At 53.7% G+C, this 12,276-nt stretch overlaps 1 protein-coding gene across 2 annotated transcripts; it reads right to left on the bottom strand.

The window, feature by feature from the left end:
• Positions 1 to 340: 340 nt before the first annotated feature.
• Positions 341 to 12,257, bottom strand: TSKU (tsukushi, small leucine rich proteoglycan). Of its 2 annotated transcripts, none has more exons than XM_006926639.3 (2): positions 5,008 to 12,257; positions 341 to 2,891 (listed from the first exon to the last, which is right to left on the bottom strand). In XM_006926639.3, exon 2 carries the CDS (start codon positions 2,881 to 2,883, stop codon positions 1,810 to 1,812), a length of 1,074 nt encoding a protein of 357 aa, XP_006926701.1. In that variant the 5' UTR covers positions 2,884 to 2,891; positions 5,008 to 12,257; the 3' UTR covers positions 341 to 1,809. The 2 variants fall into 2 exon arrangements, with proteins under 2 accessions (XP_006926701.1, XP_024898516.1); XM_025042748.1 differs by having other exon boundaries at positions 10,493 to 12,257.
• Between the last annotated feature and the right edge of the window lie 19 nt (positions 12,258 to 12,276).

Raw genomic sequence — 12,276 nt, 5'->3', positions numbered from 1 at the left:
AGAAGGAGCTGATAGGGATGAAGGAGGGGAAGGGCAAGGTCCCAGAGTAACAGCCTGAGCAAAGGCAGAGGCATGCAAGAGCCTGGCTAGTACATGGGAGTCAGGGTGGCAGGGAGAGGGGAGATAAGGAAGGTGGACAGTGTGCAACTTATAGTAAAAGGTACAACCTATTCTTGAGTAACTCCCCTCTCCATGTCACCTCACTTCCCCATCCTGGAAGGTTATCGGGCTTTTCAGGGAAAACCTGCAGCCCAGGGCAGGGCAGGTCCTGATTCATCCTGTGGCCCCAGGGCCCAGCCCAGGGAATGTCAGTGAACAATGGTAAAGTGATGGAAGGAGGGACTCTTTAAAAAATGTTTATTAAACCAAGGACCAGTTAGGTATTGGGTGGGGCTGGTAGGAGAAGACAGAGCTCTCAGTGTCCTGTGGGCATCTTTGTGGGACCAGCCCCCTGATGCCCACATGGCCACTGATGGTTGGCTTCTACCCAACACCTTCTCCCCAACATATCCCTAGGACACACTATTACAAAAGTAAACAAATGAAACTTTTTCTTTTACAAGTGACATTTTTCCATCCCCTACCAGCAGGGGGTGGAGGGTGGGCTGGCTGGTTGAAAGTGACAGTCCATTAAAAAGGCAACAACTTGTATAAAAAGAAGACTAAGGAAAGAGCCCAGGGCTGGGAGCCACCCTAGTAGGGGAGCATAAACTTGGATGAGAGCTGCCTGCCTCCTTCTGCTGCGTTCTCAGTTGGGGGAAGATAGGCTATGCAGGCTCTATGAATTCAAGGCCAGTGGGAACTGAATCTAGGAGGCCCCTCCTTGCCCACGGCCAGGTGGGGCTCCAAGATTGCGTCAACATGTTGGGCGGGGGGCGTGCATCTAGAGGCAGTGCCTCAAGGATCAGTGGGTACATTTAGTCTTGATGTTGGGGGACTGCTCCCGAGTGGGAAACTGGCAGAACTGGGACTGGCATGCCTGTAGCTTCCAGAGGCTCTGAGAGATGAAATGACTTAGCCTGTGCCACACAGCTGGTCACTGGGCCCAGCGTTCCACTCCTGAGGCCCTTGCCTGTCCTCCTGGGGATGACAGGGAAAGGGCATAAACGGCAGGATGTGGGTCTTGGCAGCAAGGGGAGCCCAGAAAGGGAGAGGGATGGCATGATTTAGAGAAGACAGCAAAATGTAAACGTGCCCAGCTGGAAGGCAGGACACTGGGTCCAGTCATGCCTCTGCTGCTATAGTACCTCAGATTAGCAATTTTCCTTCTCTAGGCCTGTTACCCCATCTGTCACATCAGGAGGTGGACTTGATTTTTTTTTCTCCAGTCCTTTCTATAACTAAAATTCTAACCAGGGTCCTAGGGGGAAGAGAAAAAGATAAAGTGGGCCACACGTGCCCAGAGCAAAAGAAACCCATGCCCCTGAGTAACTGGACTGTGGATCCAAGGGGGCGCTCAGCCATAGACCTGAACTCTGACCTTCTTCCTGTCATGGTCAGATCGGTCCAGGCCTGAGAGAAGGCACTTTAGGGTCAAGTGGGGAAGGACAGCAGGGGACTGCTCTGCTTTGGCATTGAAGACCCTCTGCTTATGGTTTGGGGGTAACATAGACAAAGCAGCAAGACTTTGCTCCTAGGTGTTGGTCCCAGGTCCAAAGCCTCTTCTTAGGTCCACAACTATGTTTCAATGATGTCGCCATACAGGCCTGCAGAGTCCCCACTGGCATTGGCACATTAAAATATAAATTACCCAGGACCTGAGTCAGCCCAGGGCAGCAGTCTTTATGTGGCCCCAGACCACACCATTCGTCACAAGGTGTGGGCATCCCTGGCAGCTGGTTCCCGGGTGTCTATGCAGTGTAGGGCCACCTTGGAGCTCGAGCCAGGCTGCCGGGGATAGGCGCCCTCTCGTACCAGGCGCTGGCACCGCACACCCTGGCCCACATTGATGCTCTGCAGTGCTGGGAAGTGCAGGAGCAGCATCTCAGGCAGGGGCACCAGGTCTGTGCCCGACAGGTCCAGCTCCTGCAGAGAGTCCAGGCCTGAGAACATCTCAGCTCCTGCCCACTTGAGCTTGGGGTTGTTTGACAGGTCTAGGACCTGCAGGCCCTGCAGCTCACGGAAACCATACGGCTCCAGTTTGGGGAGACCCTGCAGGCTGCTCAGTGAGAGGTGTGTCAGGCCGGCCAGCCCCGTGAAGTCACCTGGGCCGATGGCAACCAGTGGGTTCCCGTCCAGGCTCAGGTAGCGCAGGGGCAAGTCCTGGAGGTCGGGCATGGTACGGAGCTGGTTCCAGGCCAGATTCAGGCTCTGAATTGTGGGTGTGGGCAGGCTGGCCCGCGCACGGTGGGGCACGAGGTGATGGATGAGGTTGTGGGAGAGGTCCACCTGCAATGCCCTGCCCTGGCTGTGGGTAGTGAAGGCAGACACTGGGACCTCACGTAGCCGGTTGTGGCTGAGGTTCACGTCACTCAGGGGTGAGCTGGTGAAGCTCTCGGCTGGCAGGGCTACTAGGCCATTGTGGCTGAGGTCGAGGGACTCCAGGTAGCGAAGGCGGGAGAAGGCAGTGGGCGAGATGCTGGTGAGCAGGTTGTGGCTGAGATCCAGGCCAGCCAGTGTGGTATAGCCTGGTCCTGCCAACACTGACTCATTCACTGTCTCTAGCCGGTTGGAGGACAGGTCCAGGTGGGCTGTGTCCAGAGGGATGGGCACGGGCACAATGTGGGGGCCCAGGCCACTGCAATCCACTTGTGTCAGGCTGAAGCTGTCAAAGAGGCCGAAGGTCTCCACCTCACATTGGCACCCAGGAGAGCATGGCCGAGTCATCTGGACTCCTCTCACAGCCAGCAACAGCAGTGTGGGCAGCAGCATGGGCCACAGCATGGTGGCAGCTAGAAAAAGAGCCATAGGGGAGGGTTTTGCAGCAGGTATCCCACACAAGTTGGTTCTAACCCCACCCCATAAAACACCAGCTAATGTGTCTAGGCACAGCTGAGAGCTGCCACGAGTACCCCATCCTCCCAGGATGCTTTCCCTGAATACTCTTCATTATGTAATTCCTCGTCCCTGTGTCTCTCTGGCTTCAGACTCCCCAGCTGTTTGGTAAAAGGGGTTAGGCCACACTGGAGGATTTTTAACTTTCTTAGATGAAAGTGGGCCTGTTCTGGCTGAAGTGAGAGGGGGGACCTGGAGCCTTCCATGCCTGCTTACCATCTCTGCCTTAGGACATTAAGGAACCCAGCTGGAAAACCACTGGACTAGATGGGTCTTTGGCTGGCCGCTCCAGCTCTCTCAGTCCAGGTCCTATTGGTAGTGGGTGGAGTTCATAGCTTAGGGGTCAGGGTTGGGGTCAGGATATTCCATTTACTTCTGCTGAGCATGTGCCATGTGTCGGGTGCTGTGCTAGCCACCTCACCACACAGTCTTACTTAACCCTCGCAACCACAAAAACTGTTAAGATAGCAATTTCTGTTGCCATGTCACAAAGAAGGAACTGAGACTTAGAGAGGTTCAGAATGTTATGTATGGCCACATGTAAATGGGAGGGGAACGAGATAGAGCACAGGGAAAGCGTGGTTCACTGTCATGGTTTGGCAGTGGCTGAGCCATGCCTGAGACCCACATTCCAGCCTCTCAGACCGAGGTCTCCCTGCAAGGACTGGCCCTGCCTCATCTCTTTTTGGTGACAATGTCTGGGTCTATAGTCCTAAACTCCCTCACCTGGCCTGTCCTCCAGAGGCAGGATCCTTCATTCCAAACGGGGACCCTGTGTCTAGACTTTCAGATAGACTCTGAGGATACCATCCTAATCCCCTCCCCCCTTGCCCTGCCCCCGCCCTTCTCTGCTGATACAGCTCTTACTCTTCTTTGGCTCTTCCTTTGACCTAGGGCATGCAGCTGGGCTAGTTCACCCATTACACAGATGAAGAAACAGAAGCTCAGAGAGGAAAAGGGTTTTACCCCGAACTAGTAAAAAGCAGGGCAGGATTAGAACCCAGGCCTGTGCAATTCCAATTCCTCTATTTTCATCTGCTGTCTCCAGCAGGACTGGCAGGGTGGCTGGCGGAGAGACAGGATCCAAGAGGGGCTTTTCCCACTGACACTTGCTATGGCGCAAGCCATGTCACCTCCCCTGGCCTCAGTTTCCCTCCCCGTACAATTATCACAGTAGCTGCCACTGATGCCAGGCACTACATGTACACTGTGACATTCAATCCTTATGCCCACGATAGCTCCTTGGATGGCAGTGCTCAGGGAGGGAAAGGGTTGAGCAGTGAAAAGCAGGCCAGTCTGTGGTTATTCCCTCCCACCACACAGCAGCCACTCAGCCTGGGACATAGAAGGCACCAAGCCTCACTCCAGCAGGTCTCTTCATCTGGGGTGGCCCTGCTCTGCCCCACTGCCCTGTCTTCCCCCCACCCCTCCCACTGCCCTTCAGGGAGGGATGGTACAGGGACCTGCCCACCTTCTAGACTCGGGTGGGTGGGGAGGGAGCAACGGGATAGTATTACCACCCTTCCATGAAACTTTAAAGGGGCTGCCACTTGATCTACCCTGGCTCTGCATGGGGGCAGGGAGAAGCGGGGTTCTTCTCCCCACCCCACTATGGGAAACCCCTTCTCTCCCACCCCTTTCTTTTGTAGAGTTCAATTTGAGGATTAAATCCAGCCCAGGTGCATTCCGGGCTTGGTCCCAGCTGAGGCAGGACAGAGTGTTCCAATGTCTGGAACCAAAAGGAAAATATTAAATTGCTTTAGGTCCCCTTTGTTCCCTTGGGTGAGCTTTTCACCGCAGAGGTTCATTACCAGTCAGGGCCCTACCTTGCCTGCTAATCAGGTCTGCTCACATCCACCCTTCCTGGGGTTTAAACAAACCACACATACAAAAACAGGCCCTGAGATTACCCTTTGATAAAAGCGATAATATAATGTGCCTATTAAGCGCCAAATGGCCTCTCACGAGCTCCTGCTTATGTAACCTGGAGCCCAAACATAGCCTAAACGTTACCTGTACAGATAGGGGGCCTCTCACCACTCCTCTCCAGGCCTCAGCCTTGTCCCTTGAACCACGAGGCAGTAATTCTTGTCCTGCCGTCTTCATATAAGTTCATTCGACCCTCACTGAAATGCAACACAAACTGAAAAGCTCTGCACGCATGCAGGGTGGTCATCACTGGGCCACCATGGGCATGGAATTGAGGCAATGGGAGGGACAGCTGATGTAAGGGAAGCAGGGGCACAAAATGAGACCTAACTAGATAGCTGTGCTTGTGAACACTCTGAGGGTGCCCTGGACAGGTTCTTGCTCCGCCCTGGACATTCACATGGAAAGTGCTGACGGGGACAGTCAGAGACAGTCCTCATGTCTCTGGCTAGACACATGTTCTCTCATATAATCCCCAGTCACTCCAGGAGGTCAGCAGTCTTATGCCCATTTTTGAGTGGAGGAAACTGAGAATGAGGAAAGGAAAGCAGCAGAGCCAGGAACTGAACTCAGGCCTTTGTAACCTCATAATTGGTTTGGTTCCAGTGGAACGTGTACTTCTGTGTCGCTGCGAAAAGAAGAGCTATGTGTCGAGAGTCCTAGGGCCAAGCGCCAGCTGCCATTGACTGCTATGACAGCTGGTAGGTGGCAAGCTTTTTAGTACTCAATGGCGCCGGGGCTTTCCTGAGGTCACAGTAGAGCCCAGAGGCCTCTCAGGGGTGTCCCAGGCTGTTGAGAGAAGAGAAGGGATAAATCCCCAAGAGGGGACAAAGGCAGAGGTGTGGGCTGGTGGTCTTTGAGAGTCGGCGACCCTGTTCTGCTTAGAGGAAATGTCCTCTTTGGGGTAACATAAGGAGGGGTGTGCCTTCATGTGAGTGTCTCAGAGATGCTGGGGTCTGGCACTACTGCTGCACGCCCCTTAGCGAAGGCTCAGGGACCGAGGGGAGGGCAGAACTTTCCCTGGAGGAGACTGAGGGAAGATAAGGAAGATTCCTGGTGGGGGGGCAGAGCCCTTTATAGTTTACAAAAGGCCTCTTCTCACTTTCTCACTTGTGATTTGACGCAGGGAAGACTGCCGAGCGCGGTGTGCACCCCTTCACTTTAGCGATGAAGAGAGCATGCAGCGACTTATCCATGGATCCCCAGTGAGGCGTGGTGACCGATGCTCAGGCTCCAACTTCCTGACCCCAGGCCCAGGGCTTCTCTGGCCCCTCAACATAGCTACTGACTCTCTTAAGGATCTTAGGGAGTCAAAAATAACACTCAGAAGAGCTTACAATTTCATGCTGCCATAATGCTAGGTATCATAAGGATAAATTGCATGTCTAAGAAAACTATAACTTATAACTGTGTATTACAAAAACCCAACCTAAATTCTAATTTTAGAAAGTCTAGAAGAAAATATATCAGCAAAACAGTGGTTTTTCTTCAGATAGTGAACTCTAATTAAAACATGACTTAATCTCCTTTCCCCCTCATTTCCTCTCATAGTAAGAAAATATATAAAACACAGTGAGTAACAAAGGCTCCTGATAGGACTGCCTCTTGGCCCTCTCTGCTTTCTCTGATCTTGGCTGGCCACGATCCCTGAGCCTCAGTCTCCTCATCTGTAAAACGGGACATTAATAGCCACCTCACAGGACTGTCATGAAGATGAAACAAAACGGAAGTAAGGCACCTAGCAGGGCTCCCAGCACAGGGGAAGGGCTCAGTGTGGGCTGCCCTGCCTTCCTCCACCGACAGGGAGCCAGTGGGGTGGGGATCAATGGGTGGGCCTGACCCTATCTTCTTCCTCCTTCCTTTAGCAAACATGTATCAAACATGTCAAAGCTCTTATCAGCACCCTCCTGGGGAGCGGGTCTTTCCATGGAGGCCACTGTGTTGTTTCTTTACAGGGCTGCTGGATCTGGGAAGGGATGGGGAATGTGAGTTCCTCTAGACAAAGACACCAGCCTCTCTGCTCTGCAGAGAGGAAAGGCCTTCACAGCGTGAACCGGGCAAGTATGGAGAAAGGGAGAGGCAGACCAATGGCCACCATGGAAGCTAAGGGAGGAAAGGGATCTGTGGCTCCAGACACATCACCTCTTTTCCAAACCCTGACCTGCAGATACAAGGTAAAAGATCCACTGATGAATGAGGTTACAGAACACCAGGGTAGGAGGACAAGGACTTAGAAACTACCCACCCTTGCTTTAGGGGACAAAGCATAAGGTCTTCTGGGCAGGGGCCGTGAGTTGGGCCCGTTGTGACTCTAAGGAAAGTTTGCTGATGTCTCGTGAGGTCAAAAGAATAAATGGTGTGGTCCTAATAGTCTCCAGACAGGTCTCTCCACTGTGACACTCCAGGCCCTGCTAGAGAGTCTCTAAAACAACTTTGGCCACGTCATCCACCTTCTCAAAAACCTCTCGACTTCTACTTTTACCGACAGAAATCAAGTTCTTCCTTGTACGGGGACATCTGCAAGTTGTCCCCACTTTCCTCCCTCCCCTTCCTGAGCCCCCATCTGAACTTGAATCTACAGCGTTGGTGACAGCCTCTGCTCACATTTACCCCAAACTCAGAGAATTCCAGGGCTGGGAATTCCAGCCCTGCCCGCATCCACCTGGCCTGCCCTGGCCCCGCCAGTGGAATGAAGCCTGTTCTGCCCACTCCTGTGCCACCCCTCCCTCCCTTCCTTGCTCCCCTGGCCTGTCACACCAGACTTTGGGCACACTTCCTCAGACATACATTGAGTAAATTCTCTGCTATTAGTTATTTACCTGCCCATTTCCTGACTTGAAATGGGCATGATCCTGCCTTCTTCACCTGTTAATATTTTCCCACACCTGAAGCCAGAGCCAGGCTTGGTAGGCAGCACTGCTGGATAAAGAAAGAGTCCAGCAGTTAAGAGTCAACCGCTGGACTCAGACCTGGTGTGAATTCAACTCCATACCTACTAGCCTCAGCAAGTCTCAACCTGGTTGATTCTCAGTGTCCTTAGAAGGATTAACAATACAGAGCTGGCTAAAGCATTAAGAGGCAGCGTGTGAAGCATTCGGCTATCTGCCACATATTAGTGCTCAGCGCTTGGTAAACAATGATTGCGATGATTTATTAAGCTTCCTGAGGGCAACGACAGTGTCATTTTTCTTTATGTTCCTCCCTAACCAAGTTCCCAATGCATGGCAGGTCCATTGTGCCAACATTCTCCACTTTGCTGGTGTTTGCTGGCCAGGTCCCAAGCTGCCTCTCCTATGAGAAAATCTCTCTGGGGTTAGGGGTTCTGGCTTGGCCCCCCTGGCCCCAGCTGCCTACCTCTGGTGCTGCAACACAGCATCTCGGGCCCATAGATTTGCCAGTTCCTCACCACAGCTTCAAGAGGGAGTCTCTGGCGCAGGAACAAAGTGGGTGGGGAGCTGGGCCTTGGCCTGGACCAAGGGCCCCAGCACCCACCTAAGACAGGCCTTTGCTTTCACCAGCTGCTCCTCAATGCCTGGCTGCCTCCCACCTTGCTTCCTTCTTCATGAGCTCACTCAAGCTGATGCCAACGAAATCCCCAGGTGCAAATTCCATTAACATCCTGCCCCCCAACCACTTAGTCAGCTCTGGAAATGCAAGGCTAAAAGAATTTCAGGGCTAACTCCTGGAGCCTTGAGGGCTGGCTCTCCCAGCAGGACTGCTAATGGTACACATCTGTATAAACACATCAGCTCACCATGCACTTCTATGCTAGCACCTTGTTTATGCCTCACCACAGTCCTTGACCATGGGGATTACTGTCCCTATTTTGCAGAGAAGGAGACTGATATTATTAAGCTGGGTAGTAGAGGAACCAGGTCTCAACCCCAGAGGTTCTTAGCTCCAAATCCGATGCTCCTTATACCACTGTGCCTCAATGTACAAATGGGCCCATGTAAATGATGGCTAGCTAATCGTGCTGGACGATAATTATGTTTACCTGTCTGTCCTCTGGTGGGCAGGGATGGCGTTAGGTTCATTTTTATGTCCTGGGAGCTGAGCTTTGGGTCTATCACACTATATGAAGATATACCAGGCATGTAGAATACTACCACCTTACCCAAGGACACCACTCAGCCTTTCCAGTGCCTCCCTGCAAGTCATCCTGCAAGGTTAGCAGGTTAGATGGCATCCTATCTCTTCTACAGCTGCATAAAGACACCCAGGAAAGTTCAGTGATCTGTCCAGAGTCAACACAGCCATGGAAGCCAAGGGCTGGACTCAGGATCCAGGTAATTTGACACCCAGTGCCCGGCCTCCTCTGTGACATGATCCCTGATGCAGGTGGGCCCTGGGGCCCCAGCAACCTCACCCAAGGAGGATAATCTACAAGGGTAAGGTTCCCAATAGTATTTTTTCCTTCCAGTGTGTCTTCCTCCTGGCCTGGACTGTTGCAATCAACTTGTTCCTGGCCCTCTGCCTCCAATAGCCTGCCTTGCTGGGCACCAGAGAACAATCTCAACAGAAGACTAGGATCCCACCACTGCTCCCTGTTTAAAACCCATCCCACAAAGAGAAAGTGCCAATCTAGAGGCCCGTCTCGCTCTGAGGGCTCTCTGCCTTTGCACAGGCTGTTCTCTCTGCTGAAGATGACAGAGATGGCCTTCTTTTGTCTACCACACAAATTCTTACTCATTCGATTTCAAATCTAACCTGCCTCTCATCTGGCAAAAGGTCACCCTCCCCCTAGGCCGTTCTTCAAGGTAAAACACTTCGTGGTCTGTGGCCATCTCCAAATTTGTGTCCAGCTCCTTTCCGGCATGGGGCTAGGCCAAGTGAAAGAGAATAAACTACATGTGAAAAGCCCTGATCAGAAAGCTTTCCTCTGCTTGGAGAAAGTAACAATTGGTCCAAGCTTGCAGGATACTAAGGGCTTTGCCAGGTGGTGAAAGCAGGTGTAGGACCATAGTAGATGTTGACTATTGTCAGTGCAAGCCAACAAATGTCCGCACAATGTAATACAGACTATAAATCTCTTCTCATTTTATTAGCACATGTAATTCATTATCCTACCTAGTTGACATTCACAGATCAATGAGACAGGAATTCCTGTCTTCATTTGAAGGAGGAGGATACCAAGAATCAGAGAGGTCAAGTTGCTTGCCCATGGCTACAGAGCTAGGAAGCAATGGAGTAGGAGTAAAATTCAGGTCCTTCTGACTCTAAAAGGCTGGAGCAATCAATGGCCTCCAGATTCCTCTCCCAGTGTCTAGCACCATCCACAAGCCAAAGGAAAATTTCTTAAATTACCTTTCCCATACTGTCACATCTGTTTAAACCCTCCAGCAGCTCTCTACTGAGTACAAGTTCAAATACCAGCTCCTAGGCCTGGCATTCAAGGCCTTCATACTTGGCCACTGCCTTCCTTCCCAGCCTCAAGCTGAATTCTAATCTCTGCCCCCATCTGACCGTCCACAATGCCGACCTCTTCTGTGCTGTTATCAGAGTGCACAGAGCCATGCAGTGCAGTTTCCTCTGTGGGAGACACTTTCTCTCTCCAGGGTATATTCACCTGACTTCCCCAGACTGTTGCATTCCAGCCTTCCTGGACTGCAGGGGCTCCTGGCCCACCTCACTTCATCTCTAAGTAACTTCAAAGCCACCTCCTCGCCTCTCCTTCAAAAGACCAAATTAGTGCCAGAGAATTAGTCAAGGTAGAATGGAGATGTGTGTAACATTAAAGTGTTTTCAGGTTTTGGGGTCTCTACCAGTCAGCCTGAATCCAAAGGGAGGAGAGAGGCTGTCAACACCTCCCTTTCCAGAGGGGAAACTGAAGCCGAGAGAGGGAAAGAAAGTGCCCACGGTGGCCTCCTTCCAAGGTGAATGGCTTGTGCCCCTCCACATCTACAGTATCTGGCAAAATTCTGGGTATAAGACTGGGGCGGGGTGGGTCCGCTGTGAGATAAGGTGTTAGGGTTATCTTTGGGACGCAGGATCAAAAGCCCAGCAGTCTCCCGTCACCTGAACCCTCCCTCTAGGGTCAGACTTGGGCTCTGCAAGCCTAGACTTCTCGGAAGGGTAGAGCAGGCAAGGAGGAAGGATAGGATAGGTTCCTGAGTCACCTCCTCGCCCGGGCCAAGTGTGGGCGGGCACCGCTCCCAGGCCGGCTCTCGCAGGCTGTGCTGGGTATCCTGACCGCACGCTCGGCGCCACGAGGGAGTTCTCACCCCCATCCTTAACAAGCTGGGCAATTTGCACAGTGCCGTACTGTGGGCCAGGAGCCGGCCCTTGCGCAACCAGTATGTGCAAGGTTCCTACGCACCACAGTCCAATTGGGGGTCCGGGAGCCGGCGCCCCGGCCAGGCCCGGATCCTGAAAAGCCGTCACATTCTCACCTACGGGATCGGAGGGCTGATTCCCCCACCCCAGGGGCGGCTTGCAAACCGAGAGCGGATCTCAAAGCGGAGCTGGGGCTGGGGACTGGCCTCTCTGCCCGGAGGACACGTCTCTCTGGATCACATACACTCCGAGAAGCGCCGGGCGAGCAACACCGGTTGCCTGCTCCTCTTCTCCAGCTCCTGGCCGGGGCCCAGGACTAGCCGCTTCCCTCTCTCCCCCTAGCTAGTTCGGCGGGGGTGGCCGGCACGTTCCTCCCGCCCTGAGTGAGGCCATTCCCCAGGCACTGCCGATCCCCACCCTCAACCCCCGCCGGTCCTGTCTCGTCCCCTCCCGGCTCTAAGGATCCCAGGAGACGAAAGAGCGTAGGGTTGCCAGCGTCCCCAGCCCAGGCTGCAGCGGGGAGGACCTGAGCTGCTGCCCGAGAAACCGGGAGAAAAGTTTGAAGCCAAGTCCGGGGCCCGGGTGGACAGCAGGGGAGCGAGGAGTTGGGGCGGTGTCCGGCTCTCGGCGCGCACACACTCCACGGACGCCCAATCCCGACACGTCGACAGGCACAGACCACGTACGCGGACACAACGATGCGCCCACCAACACCCACAACCAAACGGGCCCACAAAACGTGGACACAGACGCGAAACAGCCACGCGAAGCCACGGACATACAAAGGCACAGGCAGATGCACGTCCCCGGACCCAAATCCACAAAGACTCACAAACGCGAGATGCACGTGTCGGCACAAAGACCCCCGAGGCGCCGGCCCCTGCCCCCAGCCCCGGCCCGAGTCTTTGTCTCCTGGAAGCCCTCTCCCTCTGGTCGGGTTCCCCCTCCCGCCGAACCCCGGGCATCTGGCGGCCGCTGCTGACACCATGGGTCCAGGAAAAGTTGAGAGGCCCCAGCCCCGTCCCCCTAGTCCAGCGCCGCCCACTCGCCAGGTGGGGCAGCCAGGTTGGGGTCGGG

This window comes from Pteropus alecto, unplaced genomic scaffold (genome assembly GCF_000325575.1).
Source record: "Pteropus alecto unplaced genomic scaffold, ASM32557v1 scaffold7, whole genome shotgun sequence".
NCBI lineage: Eukaryota > Metazoa > Chordata > Mammalia > Chiroptera > Pteropodidae > Pteropus > Pteropus alecto.
The sequence above is the reverse complement of the archived record's forward strand: the minus strand, read 5'-3'. Positions and strand labels throughout refer to the sequence as shown.